This window comes from Cynocephalus volans, chromosome 7 (assembly GCF_027409185.1).
Source record: "Cynocephalus volans isolate mCynVol1 chromosome 7, mCynVol1.pri, whole genome shotgun sequence".
NCBI lineage: Eukaryota > Metazoa > Chordata > Mammalia > Dermoptera > Cynocephalidae > Cynocephalus > Cynocephalus volans.
In genome coordinates this window covers 51,876,024-51,895,037 of record NC_084466.1, presented here as the reverse complement: position 1 = coordinate 51,895,037, position 19,014 = coordinate 51,876,024, and the positions used below count along the sequence as shown (strand labels likewise).

General features: G+C 37.4%; 1 protein-coding gene across 4 annotated transcripts in view; it reads right to left on the bottom strand.

The window, feature by feature from the left end:
• The window catches only part of DIAPH3 (diaphanous related formin 3), a 493,080-nt gene that overhangs the window by 339,427 nt on the left and 134,639 nt on the right, over positions 1 to 19,014 (bottom strand). For all 4 annotated transcript variants that reach the window (XM_063102549.1, XM_063102550.1, XM_063102551.1 and 1 more), the window contains 2 exons: positions 17,137 to 17,273; positions 15,021 to 15,126 (listed from right to left, as the gene is read on the bottom strand). In XM_063102549.1, the coding sequence (XP_062958619.1) occupies positions 15,021 to 15,126; positions 17,137 to 17,273 (243 nt within the window). The remainder of the gene's footprint in view (positions 1 to 15,020; positions 15,127 to 17,136; positions 17,274 to 19,014) is intronic.

Genomic DNA, 19,014 nt, shown 5'->3' with positions numbered 1-19,014 from the left:
TTTTCAAATTGTCTGATTCGTGTTACAATTGAAACAATCAAATTTCTTATTTTTTAAGTATTTAACGGAATATTTTCACTTCTTGTTGTTCTCTACATATGACCACCCTCTGCACTTTCACATGTTATCATGAAATACATGTTAAAACCACATGCATGCCGGATACTTGAGTAAGTTTGGAACACAGTTTTCTTCTACAAACAGTTCCAGAGAAACGAAAAGCTTCTATTACATCCTGGGCTTTTGCTTTTTTGAAAAATATATTCCAGAGTAGAGAACTATCTACCATAGGAATTCTAGAAAGACATAACAACCATCTACTGCCCCTTCTACTACTGCATCAGCGTTATCACTGTAGCTTAAGAAGGCTAAAGATATAATGTTTATAAGTAGAAGCATTGATAATCTTTGTTCTAGGTCATCTTTTCAAAGGATGTTTGTATAGCAAACAACCTTAGAAGATAGAGACAGTGTGTCTCCAGAGCAAAGGGCAGGCATGATTTTACAGCTCATTATGAAAGATTTGGGTTCTCTGAGCTCAAAGTTCCTCTGCTACAGCACAACATGCCATCTCCCACCAGAGAGCTATAACCATGATTTGATTGCCATGACCTAAACTTTACTAAGAAGTCTGTAGGAATAGCAAAGGATAGCTTTAGCTCCTGCACCTCCTCTACAAAACATCTTTCCACATCTCTGGATGTCTGCTCCATCCCAAATCTCCTAACTGTAGTTTATTCATTCCGTAGAGTGGGTAAAAGTGGCACAGACAAAAAGGATAGGTTAGACTGACACCCCCCCAATCCCCCAAACATGGATTAGACTCAATTACTTCCTGAACCAAGAATCGTAAAGCTTATCAGCTGGCTGGGAGGTTATGTTAGAAGCCCCATCACCCTGTATGCCCTTAAACAATGAAGGTCTCAACTGGGGGATTCCAACAACAACAAACCATACTTTCCTTCCAGGAGCACCACGTGTACCTTCTAGATATATACATCTTGTGTGGAAGATAGGTATTAACTTGCCTCTCTCTTCAAAAACACCATGACTTGCACCTTACAGGATGTCATAAGAGACATTCAAGTGTTTACAGAAACACTACCAGTATTTCAGGTAGTCCTCAGGTAACTATGAAGATCTCTCCAAACAGGCTAACCTTGGATACTTGGGGGAGCTTCCTCGCAGGAAAACCAACATAGTATGTACACCCTGCAGGCAGTGATCCCTAAAACGAGAGTCACCCATTTAGAAAAGGTGGTAAGATATCTGTCCCTGATTTTAGTTAAAGTGATTGATGACACCATATCAGCTCTGAAAGGCACTCAGGTCAGCTTCAACTCACTGGCCAGGGTTGTTATGAATGAAAGAACTGTCCCAGATTTCCTCTTTGCTGAACAAGAGGAAGTCTGTGCAATTACTAACACATCATTCTGTATCTGAATAAAAAATTTAAGGAGAAAGCCACCTGGTGTTCTAAGGGAGACCCAGATTGTTTATCGGTTTATGAGATTTGTTCAGCTGACTGGATCTGTGACCTGGAAGGCCTGGCTGGGATCAATAATTCAGGTCAACCTCATCCTGCTGCTTGGAGTCCTATTAACCAGCAGCCTTAATTAAACACTCTATGAGACATACCCTACAAGACAAATTGAATAGATGCATACCCTACAAGACAAATTGAACAGATTTCATCACAGCCTATATGGATCAGATCAGAGTAATTGCTGCCCATGACATAAAAGTTGTATTCCCTAAACTCAGGGTTTCTCTCCTAAAACACAATCCACTGCAACCGGCCCCCTTTACATCACGCTATGGGTGTCATGCTATGGAACTGGAGCTGATACAACGCTGATACCAAGGTCACTGATGTGGGTAATAAAGCCCTTTGTTTTCCACCTAGAAGTTCATGTCTTCTGACAGCACCCATAAAACAGTGGCAGACTAACATGTTCACAAGTGGCTGAAAATCTCACGCTCTTATGTTCTTGACACTTCTAGCCCCAAGTCCAAGGGGACTGGACCGTAGGAAAGGAAACATACAGCGTGCTGTCACTGCAGGCCTGAGGACATATACACAGAAGAAAAGACAAATATCCACCCAAAAAACTCTAGGATTCTCACACTTGGATTGCTCTCCTGACAAAAATATACCACAGTTCAATCAGCCCCATGACCAACAGCAATGGTTTCAACAAACTCTTCAGAATCTAGATAATGCTTTTGATACCCTAGCAAAGTAGGGCTCTGACAAGAGAAGACAGAAGATGTTCATAGATAGGAAAATAAAAAGAAAAGAAAGAGGAGAGAAATGAAAATAACAGAAAATTGAAGTGTGGCAGAAACTAGAGATTGGTTAACCCACACTTACTACAACCCTCTTCTACTAGGGACAATCACACACATGAAGACTGGACCATGGGAGGAAGGGTTTGCTTGTCCTAGGGCAGCTGTGGCAGGTCTACTCTCTGTCCCTAGAGTCTATTAGAACACTGCTGTGACGTGGTGGAGCATTTCTTCTTCTCCATTACTTCTAGCTACATACTATCCATGCATGGTTTCCTGGGACTACCAGAAAGTCTGAAAATGTTACACAATAATATTTTCTGCTTAAAATACCTAGAATAGATTATGTTGCTTGCAGCTAAAAACCCTGTCTGATATATTTGAGAAAAGAAAGTAATGCACACTTATTTTAAGTCTCAGATTTATATTTGTACTTTATTTCCCAATAATAAGACTCTCTAAGGCCTGAGAATTACTTTAAGTTATTTCTGGTACACAGTTTTTCATGTCAAATAGGGGGAAAGTATGCTCAGTACTATCATAATCATAGGCAGTCAAATTGTCTTTATTATTATCAGACTAGCAAGACAATCTAACTATCCTCCTTTAAAAATTACTTTGTTATATATGTACTTTGCAATAAAAGAATGAGAACTTTTTAATTTTACTGTCTCCTATCTTCTCCAATTTAAAAGCAAACAATTGGTTTCTATTTTATTCAGTGACAAGCAAGTTTTATTTTTAATTTGGTAATTTGTTAATATCACCCAGACTAGTATATTTTAATAAATGCAAATTATATAAAAATAGAATAAAACAGGCACTTAGAGTAATTGCTTTATGGAAAAATTGATAACCATCTAGCTCTAAAATATACTTTTTTTGTGGAAAATTCAGAAACACCAAGAGAAGAAAGTATTTCTAGGTATTACTAAACTGTTGCTTGATAATTTTAAAAGAACAGCATAATCAGCAATACCCAGAAAAGAGAATCTACTTTATGTTTTGGTGTTTTGTTTGTTTGTTTTGCCCAAGTTAGCTCTCTAGGTACCTTTTACTCCTAACTTAGGATTGTCACCTGCTACACCTATTTCACACATTAGGCTTAAAAACAATGAGAAAGCTCTAAGTAAAAACCCACAACAAAATGGTTGAATAGGGAAGAATAAGAATTTAGAACAATTCTTCCCATTGGCTACTCTTAATCAAGGACATGGAAAATTAACCTAAACATATTAAAATGAGGGAAAAAAATGAATTTAAATGATGCTAAAATAACATTTCACTTCTTGATAAAAATTAAGCTGTAAGAACTACCAAGTAACTTATTTTAGCATTTATAAGACATCAAAAATTAACAATATCATTAACTGTAGCAGAAAATATAATTACTTACAACTAAGGTAATTTATCTCATAAAAACAAATATAATCAGCCACTTATATATATCTTGGCAATAGTTTCTCAAGAATTTAATCAAATGCATGACATTCACAACTATCAAAGGAAAGTTGCCGCTAGCCACCCCTCTATCCATATAACACTAAATATGGCAATGAGCAGTAATTAAAAAAAAAAAAAATCATCTTCACAAATGTTCATAGCAGTGTTATTCACAATAGCCAAAAAGTGGAAATAACCCAAATGTCTATCAACTGATAAACAAAAGTGTGGTATATCCATACACTGGAATACTACATGGCTATAAAAAAAATGAAGTACTGATATATACTTGGACATAGATGAACAGTGAAACTATTATGCTACATGGAAGAAACCAGTTATAAAGAATCACATATTGCATGACTGCATTTATGTGAAATGTCTGGAATATGCAAATCTCTAGAGACTGAAAGTACATTAGTGGTAGCCTCAAGTTAGAGGGAGTAGGGAATTGCAGGTTATAGCTAAAGGGTAAGGGCTTTCTTTTGGAGGAGATGAAAACGTTCTAAAATTGATTGTGGTAAATGTTGTACAACTCTGTGAATATACAAAAAATGTTAAATTGTATACTTTACATTGGTAAGTCATATAATATGTGAGTATTATCTGAACAAAGCTGTTAAAAAAGAAATTACTTCAAAACTATTCCAAATCATTAGATAAATAGAATTTTTTAAAATTTCTTTTGAGTCTTACTATCTTTGATAGATAGTTATCTATACAATTCCAAATTTTTAATTGATAGTTCTCTTTCTACAGATATTTATGAGCTAAATATAAATTTATCACAACTATAGAGATGTTATTTTTTCCACCATATAGCACCTTTAGCAAAATTAGAATAATTACCCATAAAGGAAATGACTTACTTTACCCCAAAATTTAATCAATGTAGCTTGCCTTCAAGTTCATATTAATCAATTTAATTAGTAGTCAATTAAAAATTAAGATCAGATATATTTACTTAATGTCTGGTAGCCAGAATAAATTTAACATGCCAAATAACCAAGAAACTTTCCAAATAATGAGTCAATCATGTCATTTACCTAGATGAAACTTGGCTTTGTTCTTAATAAGTTATTCCTCAACCCTTCTCTCAGAGTTTAAGACCTCAAGCGATATAATACTGTTGTAAACAAAAAGAAGGGAAACCAGTTTTAAAAAGGTATTTTAAACTTTTTATTATTATAAGTGACATAGAAAAGATTCATAGAAAGTTGCAAAAAAAAAAAGAAATGAAAGTAACTGTTCAGCTTTACTAAGTTTCTTTTAAGTTTAATTGGTTTTATTAATCTTGTGGTGAATAGGAAGCCTGGGGCCACATGAAAAAGGAACTAATAAAAGCACTAGATGACAATGGACCGACCAGACAAGGGAAAAACACAAGAAGAGAAAAGAAAAAGAAAAGAGATAGGAAAGAAAAGAAAAGGAGAGAAGGGAACAGGGAGCTGGGAGAGGAGGTGGGAGAGAAGAAACAGAAGGAAATAGAGACAAAAGGAGAAGGAAGAGTAGGAAAACAAGGGTTGTGTGGATTGAATGTCCCTCCCAAAACTCACTGAAACTTGACCTCCACTGTAACAGTGCTAAGAGGATGGGAAATCTGAATATGGTCTTTGAAAGGTAGGGCCTTTTAAGAGGTGACTGGATCATGAGGACTCTGTCCTCATGAACAGATTAATCCACTCATGGATTGATGGGTTAATGGTTTAGTGGGTTATCATGGATTTGGCATGGTGGCTTTATAAGGAAAGCACAATTAAAGAGCTCTTGCCTTTCTCACCATGTGATACCCTGCACTGCCACAGGATTCTGTACAGAGCCCCCACCAAGAAGAAGGCTCTCACCAGATGTGCCTCCATTACCATGGACCTCCTGCCGTCCAAAAATGTAAGAAATAAATCTTGTTTCTTTATAAATTACCCAGTTTCATGTATTCTGTTAAAAACGACAGAAGATGGACTAATTCAGACGATAATGGTACATGAATTAAAAGTCCCTAGCACACTAAGTAACTGAAGGTACAGGGTCTATGTCAGAGATGGAGAACCCACTCCAGACCCCAACTCCAATGCTCTCTGTCTGACAAGCCCAGAATGAGTGAAGAGGGGCTCTTTTCCAGTAGCTGGACCCAAGCACTAGGGACCGTCTACTCAGATCCTCAATTCTGCCTACTGCTGAAACAAATCGCAACAGGGTTCCTCACTAGCCTTTCACAAACACCGTCATCTAAAAAGTCGTAATAAATTTATTAGTTTCACAGTTCCTAACATCTTCTGATTTTTCTTCAAATGCCATCTGTTTATTTTTTTAATTTTTAACTTTAATTTTTTAAATTTAAGATTTGGCTCTTCTAGTCCTATCATACCAATAAACAAAATGGCCAAGCTGTCCAGAGCTCTAGAAAAAAACAAATAAATAAACACCATAACTTTTCATTTTATTAAATGTGAAACAGATTTATGTCATCTATTAGCACATTGGTTTCCAAACTTTGTTGCACATTAGAATCACCTTAGGAACTTTTTTTAAAACTCCCAATGGCCAGGTCACAACCTTGTCACTTAAATTTTAAAAGTCTGGAGGTGAGAATCAGGTATCAGTAATTCTCTTTAAAAAATGCTCAGGTTTGATTAGCAATGATTATAACAATAATTACACCAATAAAAATCTCTTTTCTCTTTTTTTTTAAAGAAAATTTAAATGAATATTATTCAGTTTAAGTCTAAAGATAACTTTGGGAAGTAAATTATTTTTGAAAATATCTATGGTTTCAAGATGGCGGTGGCTGCGGCGGTTGGCGCGGAGTAGCTGAGGTGGAAAAGGCAGCCACTGGGGACCTTCCTCTCGCCATCTCTTAAGGGAGGACCGCAGCTGCTGGCTGGTCGTAGGGGGTGACCGCCACTTTGCCCCCGGCAGGAGAGGCTGCCTCATTTACAGGCAACAGCTTTGAAGTGTGGAGCAGGAAAAGAACTGTTTCTTAGCTGCAAAAGCGAGTCTCGAAACAGGGAACACAGCGCCAGGGCTGCTGTGGATGCAGACAGGATCCCGGAGGCCAGGGCCGCGCTGAAGGCGGCCAGCTGCCCTATTCAGGATTCGAGGTTTCAGGCCGGCATTAAAGAAGATTCCTGGGAGCGCCAGAGCCGCGCCGCGACTGAACAGCCCGAGTCGGCAGCGGCCGAGAACGGGGAAGGCGACAAACCAGAGGCACAGAGTGAGCACCCGACCTGGCACAACCCTGTGAGTGACCCCTGGCCCAGCCCTGTTTGGGGGGCTGACGCCCACCCGGCTCCCGCCTGCATCACCGGTTCAATCACCGCCCCAGGGTTGCCTCCATTTTCCCAGGTGCTGGCAGCTCCGCCCGGCTCGACCGTCACTGAGCCTTCCCACGTGCTTGGCTGGTGCGGGGCTTTCTGGAGCCTGCGGGCTGGCCTCCCCTCCCACTCCCTCCGCGGTTCTCTGGCGGGGCTGGTGGCGTGGGGCGTCCGTGGCCAGTGTTGGGAGGGCAAGGAAGTATGGGCGGGCCGACTTTCACTCCACCACACCCTGGACTCCGCCCCCGGTAAACTTCCTGTTTCTGGGAGGCAGATACCATCTGTGCGGCCACCATTTCGGGAAAAAGCCTAACCAATTTCTGGGTGGGAATAGTGTGGTAGGAGAGTTCCCAGGTCCGCTTGAACCTGCTGGAGAGCTAGCTGCAGGTGTGCGCTAGATTCGGTCTATGCAGGGGGGATACAAAGGTGAACAAGACCCGAGAAAGATCTACACAGTACTACAAAGGCACCCAGAGCGACGGGTCATCTGTGCCTACCAGAAAGCTGGTAGACTTGTGGGCGAGGCGGTGCCGAGCAGGGTCTTGAAGACCCAGCTGATAGACAAGGGGTGCAGAAGACATGCCCCAGCCAACCACAGTGCCCACAGAGTGGGGAGACGTGCGGCCAGGGAGGCGGAGACTTGACAGAAACCACACACCTGGTGGGGTCGCCACTGCACGATCCAACAGCCTGGGCCAGAGCACACGGAACGCGGAGAAGTCCTGCACAGGAAGTGAAAGCTCAACAGAGATCACACACCCTGTGGTACGTGATCCACCAGCCCAGCAGAGTCCAAGCTGACCAGAAAGGTGGCTCCCCGGAGAAGCCCAAGACCCGAGACAACCACACACACAAGGCACTAGAGGCCAACTGAGCAGTCACGGAGGGAGCCATACCAAATTGGCAACCACAGCAACATCCTAGTTAGTCATTAGTCTCCAACTGGTGGACTGTGAAACCCCCTGCCAGAATGAATAAACACCAAAAAAAAGATACCAGAAATACAAAAAAATCAAGAAAGTACACCACCAAAAGTTAATAAATCTCAAACTCTAGATCCTATAGAACAAGAAGCCCTTGAAATAACTGACAAGGAATTTTGAGTGATAATTCTAAAGAAACTAAATGAGATACAAGAAAACTCAGCTAGACATCATGATGAAATGAGGAAAAGTATACAAGATCTGAAAGAGGAAATGTACAAGGAAATCAATGTCCTGAAAAAAAATGTAGGAGAACTTGCTGAACTGAAGAAGTTATTCAGCGAAATAAAAAACACAACGGAGAGTTTAAACAGCAGGCTTGTTGAAGTTGAAGAGAGAACCTCTGAACTTGAAGATGGGCTGTTTGAAATAACACAAGCAGACAAAAAGAAAGAAAAAAGAATCAAGGACATGGAAGAAAATCTGAGAGAGATATCAGACAACCTTAAGTGCTCAAATATCCGAGTCATGGGTATTCCAGAAGGGGAGGAAAATGGAGATTCCATTGAAAACATATTCAACAAAATAGTGGCAGAAAACTTCCCAGGTATAGGAAAAATCACAGATCTTCAGATCCAGGAAGCTCAACGATCTCCAAATGTATTCAACCCAAAAAGGTCTTCTCCAAGACATGTTATAGTCAAATTGGCAAAACTCAGAGACAAAGAGAGAATCTTAAAAGCTGCAAGAGAGAAGCGTCAAATCACCTATAAGGGAGCCCCAATCAGATTAACATCAGACTTTTCATCACAAACCCTAAAAGCTAGAAAGGAATGGGATGATATTTTCAAAATACTAAAAGACTAAGATTGCCAGCCAAGAATACTCTACCCTGCAAGGCTATCCTTCCGAAATGAAGGGCAAATAGTATATTTCTCAGACAAACAAAAACTGCGGGATATTTTCAAAATACTAAAAGACTAAGATTGCCAGCCAAGAATACTGTACCCTGCAAGGCTATCCTTCCGAAATGAAGGGCAAATAGTATATTTCTCAGACAAACAAAAACTGCGGGAGTTCACTACCACACGACCACCCTTACAAGAAATCCTCAAGGGAGTACTGGGTTTGGTTCCTGAAAAATAACTACCACTGCCATAAAAACCCAAGAAAAATCAATACCCACTAGTATAATAAAAATGGCATTCATGAAGAGAAAACAAACAAACAAAAACGCTATCTACAACCTAAGGAACCAACAAACACAGAAACCAAACAGTAAATCAGAAAGCAAGGAACAAAAGACACCTAAGACAACCAAACAACCAATAAAATGCTAGGAATAAATCAACACCTTTCAATAACAACCCTTACTGTAAAAGGCTTACATTCCCCAATCAAAAGACACAGACTGGCTGACTGGACCAAAAAGGAGGACCCAACTATATGCTGCCTACAAGAGACCCACCTCACCCATAAAGATTCACACAGACTAAGAGTGAAAGGATGGAAAAAGATTTACCATGCAAACAGAAAAGAAAAACGAGCTGGAGTAGCTATTCTTATATCTGACAAAATAGACTTTAAGCTAAAAACCATAAAAAGAGACAATGAGGGACACTACTTAATGATAAAAGGACTGATCCATCAAGAAGACATAACAATCATAAATATGTATGCATCCAATGTTGGAGCAGCCAGATTTATAAAACAAACTCTATTAGACCTAAAGAAGGAAATAGACACTAATACCATAATAGCAGGGGACCTGAACACCCCACTGTCAATATTAGACAGATCATTTAGGCAAAGAATCAGTAGAGAAACACAAGATCTAAACAAGACTCTAGACCAATTGGAATTGGCAGATATCTACAGAACATTCCACCCAACAACCTCAGAATATTCATTCTTCTCATCAGCACATGGATCATTCTCCAGGATAGATCACATATTAGGTCACAAATCAAGTCTCAATAAATTCAAAAAAACTGGAGTTATCCCATGTATCTTCTCAGACCACAATGGATTAAAACTAGAAATTAATAACAAACGAAACTCTGGAAACTATACAAACACATGGAAATTAAACAGCATTCTACTTAATGACATATGGGTCCAAGAAGAAATCCAGCAGGAAATCAAAAAATTTATTGAAACTAATGAAAACAATGACACATCATACCAAAACTTGTGGGATACTGCAAAAGCAGTATTGGGGGGGAAATTTATTGCATTAAACGCTCACTTCAGAAGAATGGAAAGATGGCAAGTGAACAACCTAACACTTCACCTTAAAGAACTAGAAAAACAAGAACAATCCAAACCTAAAGTTAGCAGACGGAAAGAAATCATTAAGATCAGAGCAGAACTGAATGAAATTAAAACCCAAAAAACAATTCAAAAGATCAACAAGTCAAAAAGTTGGTTTTTTGAAAAGATAAATAAAATTGACAAACCATTAGCATGGCTAATAAAAAAAAAAAAGAGAGAAGACTCAAATAACAAAAATTAGAAATGAAAAAGGCAATATTACAACTGATTCATCTGAAATACAAGGAATCATTCGAGACTACTATAAACAACTATATGCCAACAAATTTGAAAATCTGGAGGAAATGGATAAATTTCGGGACACACACAACCTCCCAAAACTGAACCATGAAGACGTACAAAATTTGAACAGACCAATAACAATAAAGGAGATTGAAGGTGTTATCAGAAACCTCCCAACAAAGAAAAGCCCAGGACCAGATGGATTCACAGCAGAATTTTACCAAACATTCAAAGAGGAATTGACACCGATTCTTTACAAACTATTCCAAAAGATTGAAACGGACACAAATCTCCCAAACTCATTCTATGAAGCAAACATCATCCTGATACAAAACCAGGTAAAGATATAACCAAAAAAGAAAACTACAGGCCAATATCCTTGATGAATATAGATGCAAAAATCCTCACTAAAATACTAGCAAACAGAATACAGCAACACATACGAAAAATTATTCACCACGATCAAGTGGGATTCATCACAGGGATGCAAGGTTGGTTCAACATACGCAAATCAATAAATGTGATACACCATATTAATAAACTCAAACACAAGGACCATATGATCATCTCTATAGATGCTGAAAGAGCATTTGATAAAGTTCAGCACTCATTCATGACAAAGACCCTCTATAAGTTAGGTATAGAGGGAAAGTATCTCAACATAATTAAAGCCATATATGCCAAACCCACTGCCAATATCATCCTGAATGGGGAAAAGCTGAAAGCTTTTCCTTTAAGAACAGGAACTAGACAAGGATGCCCACTCTCACCACTCCTATTCAACATAATGTTGGAAGTACTAGCCAGGGCAGTCAGAGAAGAGAAGGAAATAAAGGGCATCCAGATTGGAAAAGATGAAGTCAAACTGTCCCTGTTTGCAGATGACATGATCTTATATATTGAACAGCCTAAAACCTCTACAAAAAAACTGTTGGAATTGATAAATGATTTCAGCACAGTAGCAGGATACAAAATCAACACACAAAAATCAGTAGCATTCCTTTTCTCCAATAGTGAACATGCAGAACGAGAAATCAAGAAAGCCTGCCCATTTACAATAGCCACCAAAAAAATAAAATACTTAGGAATTGAGTTAACCAAGGAGGTGAAAAATCTCTATAATGAGAACTACAAACCACTGCTGAGAGAAATTAGAGAGGATACAAGAAGATGGAAAGATATCCCATGCTCTTGGATTGGAAGAATCAACATAGTGACAATGTCCATACTACCCAAAGTCATCTACAAATTCAATGCAATCCCCATCAAAATTCCAAAGACATTTTTCTCAGAAATGGGAAAAACTATCCAGACATTTATATGGAACAATAAAAGACCATGCATAGCCAAAGCAATGCTGAGCAAAAAAAATAAAGCTGGAGGCATATACCTGACTTTAAGCTATACTACAAAGCTATAATAACCAAAACAGTATGGTACTGGCATAAAAACAGACACACTGACCAATGGAATAGAATAGAGAATCCAGAAATCAACCCACACACTTACTGCCATCTGATCTTTGACAAAGGCACCAAGCCTATTCACTGGGGAAGGGACTGCCTCTTCAGCAAATGGTGCTGGGATAACTGGATATCCATATGCAGGAGAATAAAACTAGATCCATACCTCTCACCGTATACTAAAATCAACTCAAAATGGATTAAGGATTTAAATATATACCCTGAAACAATAAATCTTCTTAAAGAAAACATAGGAGAAACACTTCAGGAAATAGGACTGGACACAGACTTCATGAATACGACCCCAAAAGCACGGGCAACCAAAGGAAAAATAAACAAATGGGATTATATCAAACTAAAAAGCTTCTGCACAGCAAAAGAAACAATTAACAGAGTTCAAAGACAACCAACAGAGTGGGAGAAAATATTTGCAAAATATACATCTGACAAAGGATTAATATCCAGAATATATAAGGAACTCAAACAACTTTACAAGAAAAAATCAAGCAACCCAATTCAAAAATGGGCAAAAGAGCTAAGTAGGCATTTCTCTAAGGAAGATATACAAATGGCCAAACAGACATATGAAAAAATGCTCAACATCACTCAGCATCCGGGAAATGCAAATCAAAACCACATTGAGATACCATCTAACCCCAGTTAGGATGGCTAAAATCCAAAAGACCCTGAACAATAAATGCTGGCGAGGTTGCAGAGAAAAAGGAACTCTCATACATTGTTGGTGGGACTGCAAAATGGTGCAGCCTCTATGGAAAATGGTATGGAGGTTCCTCAAACAATTGCAGATAGATCTACCATACGACCCAGCTATCCCACTGTTGGGAATATACCCAGAGGAATGGAAATCATCAAGTCGAAGGTATACCTGTTCCCCAATGTTCATCGCAGCACTCTTTACAATAGCCAAGAGTTGGAACCAGCCCAAATGTCCATCATCAGATGAGTGGATACGGAAAATGTGGTACATCTACACAATGGAATACTACTCAGCTATAAAAACGAATGAAATACTGCCATTTGCAACAACATGGATGGACCTCGAGAGAATTATATTAAGTGAAACAAGTCAGGCACAGAAAGAGAAATACCACATGTTCTCACTGATTGGTGGGAGCTAAAAATTAATATATAAATTCACACACACACACACACACACACACACAAAAAAAAAAACAAAACAGAAAAACAACGGCGGGGGGAGATATAACAACCACAATTACTTGAAGTTGATACGACAAGCAAACAGAAAGGACATTGTTGGGGGGGAGCGGGGGAGGGAGAAGGGAGGGAGAAGGGAGGGAGGTTTTGGTGATGGGGAGCAATAATCAGCCACAATGTATATCAACAAAATAAAATTTAAAAATAAATAAAATAAATAAAATAAAATAAAATAAAAAAAGAAAACTCAGATATAGAAGGGTAAAGTAAAGACATAGAAGGGTATAAGTGGAGGAGCTGGGAGACCATTTCTCATTTTCCAGCAGTCAAGCCTCTGTCTGTCCCCAGATCACTCTTCTCCGCTGAATCTAGAGTACCAAAATCCCAATGTACTTTGCAATTGAGTCAGCCCCAAATTAACCACTTTATTCCATTAGAAGTAGTCACTGACACTGACAATATTAATAGTTATTAAATTTTCACTATGTGCTATACACTGTTGCAAAGCCCTTTATATGCACTATTTTATTTGGTGCTCACCATAACACTGTTAGCTAATATAATAATTAGCCCTATTTGTTCACAGGTAATGAAATAATGTCACACAGAGAGAAAATAACTAGCACCAATTCACAGAGGTAGAGAAGGTATAGCCTGAACTCAAAATCAGGACTCTGACTGTTACTCACTAATGCTATATTGCCTCTTAAGAAAAATGGTAAACATATCTACATACTTTAGCAATTCTACTGAAGAGTTATAATTTTGGGTTTTGCTTTTCTTTAATGCAGACTTTGAAAGTACAAGATTCATAATAAGAATGTCTTTGTATTTATGGAAAGATAAAATCCCTTAATTGTAAGAAAAGGATTTCAGGAAAGTTTTCACAGAACTTGAAAATCTAGTCAGTGGTGTACAGTAGATCATTCTAGTTGGCTCACATTGACACAAAAAAGCTAATTATGTGCACCTCTGAACTCCGCAGTGATATCACACTGGTAGCTTGAAGTCAGCTGTGGTGGGCATATTTACACCATGGAAATGGCAAATGATACAGATCAGAACTTTTTCTCCCCAGAGAGCCCATTGTTAAACATTTATCAGCACACTACTGTCTAAAGTTATAAATAATGGCAAATGTCTTGTTAATATTTTAGTAATTTAAGATGGAGTCTGTTGTTTTTGGAAGTTATTAGCATTGTATTTGTTTTTAATTTGAATTTTGTTTATAGGAAATTGAAAAGTAAAGTTCAGTTTTACAGACATCAAACGTGAAATGCTTTAACCTTAGTTCAGCTTTAGAGTAGATATTGAAAATGATTTTACTCTCACTTTTGCAACTGACATGTTATCTTGACCACTGGCCAAGAGACTTATGAAATGATTTTATCTTACAAATACATGTTAGAACCCTAAAAAAAAAAAAAAAAAAAAAAAATCTATAACATTGAGTTTTCATTAAACTCAACTTTTCAGGTATGAAAATTAAAATAATGAGAAGCCATAATTCACACAATGGTAAAACTTCCTAAAAATTATAATTAATGAGGCTAACATAGAATAAACAATTCACAGGCCTATAACCATATCTTTTACAGGGAAATTTAGCAATTCTACTGCTAGAAAAGTAAACTAAGGAATTAATCATGGGTCTGTGGCAAGATGTATCCAGAAGATAAATTATGATATAGTACAAACTGGGATTCTATACATTCATTAAAAATGATGCTATAAAAGAATATTAAATAGCATTCAGAGTTTATAACATTATTTACATATAAGCCAGGCACAAACAGTTATAAAATAGTATGTATTATATGTTACTTTAAAATGGATTTTATATATATGAAACTTACTTGCAGTTGAACAGAATTATGACGAAGGCCTTCCACAATACAAGAAAATCTATCAATTCTTCTTTCTTCTCCAGCTGAAGTTAAAGCTTCTAAAACTTCTTCAAGGCTATTGGAAATTTTCAATCTATTAATTAAATTGCAGGTAGCAAATAACACAAATGCCATAATACAACTCTGTCATCCTACTAAAGGAGTTAATACTCCTAGGCAACCAATAATATTTTATATAAGTAGCTTACTGAGTACCCAGCATGTATCAAGCACTGTTTTAAGTATGTTATGCTTTAATTCATTCATCCCTGACAATAACCCTATGGAGATGTTTATTTATCAAGCATTTATATAATGCTTACTACACAAAAGGCACTATTTGAACCACTTTACAAATTTTAACTCATTTTAAAGTATATAACAAATGTATTAGTTAGGTACTATTATTAACTCATATTATATATTATGACAGTAAAGCAGAAAAAAGTTAAGCAACTTGCCCAAGGTCTCACATCTACTAAATGGCAGAGCAAGGATCGGAAAGCAGTCTGTGTAGTGAGCACTATATATGTTCTTAACCAGTACACTCTAATGCATCTCAAGTTTAAGTAAATGAAGTTGTCATAGCCAAAAAACACAGTGGTAAGGTATCATTCAAACATAAATTATAATAATCATGCAAGAACTATACTTCCTCCTCTTTTAAAGAATAGTTGTGTTAACAGTGCATATCTAGCTATAGAAGCTTACAGCTTGTGAATGTAGGCGTGTAGTCCTAAATGTTACTTATGTCATTTGATACCCACTCTGAAGTGAAGAAACAATAAAAATAATACGGAAGAGGAGGAAGGAGGAGAAGAAAAAAGAGGAGGAAAAGAAAAAGAGGATAAAGAAAGAGAAGGAAAAGGATAGAGAGTAAAAAAGGGGCAAAGGAAAAGAAAAGGGAAGGAAAATGGGATAGAAAAAGGGAGGAAGAGCCCAGGAGGAGAGGGGAGGAAGAGAAGGAAAGGGGAGAGGAGAGAGGAAGCAATAAGGAGAAGAAAAGGATGAGGGAAGATGGAAGAAGGAACAAAAGGGAGGAGAAGCTCAGAGAGTACCATATTATCAATATATAATTCACTCAGATTTTCACAGCAAAATGTACATAGCCATTTTTAATTGGGAAAGAAAAAGTACTGAAGCTGTATGCCTGGCTTTGCATGCTTGGGACTGCAGCTGGGTATAGCCAAGCCTCCTCTATACATACACACTGTAAACACACATTGAGGATGAAAAGCCACGCTGGAGTGGTGCTTTGACTCTCCAACTAGGGCCATCAAACTGAGCCTGCTGAATCTACCAGCTCAGGAGGATCTCCACAAGACTATTCTTCACATGAATGCAGGAAGCTCTACTTATAGGGCTCTGCCTACCTTTACATGAGAGCGATATTTCTGTTAGTTCTTTTGTTGTTCAGTTTTTTACATTTTTCACATTTTAGTAGGCATTTTAAATAATTTTGAAATGCTTCCTTTAATTACAAACCAAACCTTCTTTAAAAAGGAAAAAAAGGTTTATCTTTATAATTATCTTAATATGCATGTAATGGTCTTTTACTTATAGCCCTACCAAATGCGACTAAGGTCTTTAAAGCTTTAGTATGTACTTTATGATCAATGACTTTGTATCTTCAGCCAGTAAAGTACAACTACATATATCACTTTCTAAATTTGCCTTACAAATAGATTTTCAAATAATAATATGTTTGCTTTTACAAAGGGGATATACATGACCTACAGATAGAATTCTACCTGGGGAAAAAAAAAATCAGGTAAGAAACAGAACCCATTTGTATATTTCTCAAAGTCTTCATTTAGAATTTCTATTTAGGGTTTTAGTCTAAAACCATTCAAAATAAATATGAAGAAGGAATCAGTATTTTGTAGAAATATTTTAACTCCTAATATATTAAAAGAAACAATTATTATTCAAACATTTCTGTTCAGCCAATAAGAATCTAAAGCAACTGCTAAAATATAGTTCAACATTTAATAAAATTCTAGTCTAAAGTAAAAAAGGTAATAAAACATTACATGAATAAAATTGTATTAATATAAAACTAGAGAAAAAAGTTGAGAACACTTACATGCTTTCCTCCCCTACAATGCACACTGCAGAGAGAAGTTTAACCACATCTGTCATCATACTGGGGTGCTTAGGATCCATGGCTTTGGCCAATAAGGAAAGACTCCTCTCTTCACTCATAATCCTTTCCAAGCCATACTATAATATTTTGGAAATAAGAGGTTAAATGTTAGGAGTTAGTTGGGAATACAGTGCTATGAAGGAAATGTAGTTATTCAGAAATATTTATAGGATAATACAGTTTTACACCTAGGAAAGCCTGAAAATATAATGACTGTGTAGCACCCTAAAAATCTCATATAAGTATTCACTTTATGTCAAGAACTATGAGAATAAACAAATTACCCCTCAATGGTGATTTTACAACAATATAGCTGATAATTATTAAGATAGGTAAGTGGCCAACTGGAGAAAGCGAGAAACAGTGAAAATATGGGATTTCCCAACATATAAAACAAACAGCTACATATTGAACCAAACACTGAGGCCATGAGAATCTTTTGCTGGAAGGAAGGTTGGTAAGGGATATATTACCATAAGTAAACACACAGATTCTCACTGTCCAAGAGAAATACAATGTGACCACATGTAACTTCAAGTAACAGGTAAAACTGTTTTCAGTAACATGAATCCATACCTATATATCCAAAATATCATCATTTCAACACGTAAACGATGTAAAGCTGGTTTGTTTGTTTTTTTCTTTTTGGCAGCTGGCCAGTACAGAGATCTGAACCCTTGACCTTGGTGTTATCAGCTAATATAAAGCATTTATTGAAGAGATGTATCACTTTTTCTCCCTAAGTATTTGAAATCCAGTTGTACTTCACACTTACAGCACACCTCAATTCTGACTAGCCACATTTCAAGTGCTCAAATGCCACATGTGACTACACAGCGCAGGCCTAGATATTAACATCTAGTTCATAAATAAGCAAAGATAAAGAATGATTTGGGCAGATACCATGTAAAAACTGCCATAATGAGTATATGTATCCTAATCAGAATGGTACTTATCATCAGGAAGACAATGCAGTTGTAAACACATTATATACATGGGATGATTTGGGATATGGATAAAGTTTGTTTGCTACTGCCAGGATGTCACATCCAATTAGAAGATAAGGAGTTGTGTTAATTACATTTGATTTAAGAATGTATATATCTCTAGGGCCCACTTACAATCCATGGAAGATAAGTATCAAAATACAGAGGATAAACAGAAACAATAAAACAGTACTATTTACCTAGCATGCATCTTGAGGACCCTTCTAAAGAATGGAAAATTGGTTGATCAGTTCCTAGTAAGCACTAAAAAAGGACCTTAATACCAATTACAGACCTATGAACTATGGCTTAAACTCAAAATGAGGACTACATATAAGCATAAAACTTGAATCTACAACAAGCTTAGACTCAAATTCTTTGTATATTGTGAAATCCTGTTTATAAGTTTCTTATCTTACATACAGCATTTATGCAAAATAACCATCACACTGCTGAAATATTTCATTTGCTTTAAATCACTGTCTAAGGAACACAGGAACAACAGAGGAAGTACAAGCAGAAGGGCCAAGGGCCCCAGGAAATGACTTCTGGAGAGATCTCTCAGTCTTGGTGACTGTGGAAAATTTGCAAAGACATAGCTAAACCAGTCAGGAAATGCTCACTCCTGTGATGCCCTGGGCTGTTTTGTAACTGGAAACAAAGAATGAAAAAACAGGCATTTGGCCAAAAACTACAATTTGCTTCGACAACCATTCCAGAAAATTGTTAACAGCTTATAAAGACCCACTTACATCCAGTTCAGAAAGCCAATCAGTCAGTGATTACCAAGTATCAAAGAGGTGGTTCTGTCCTAATAAACCTGAGGATTGAG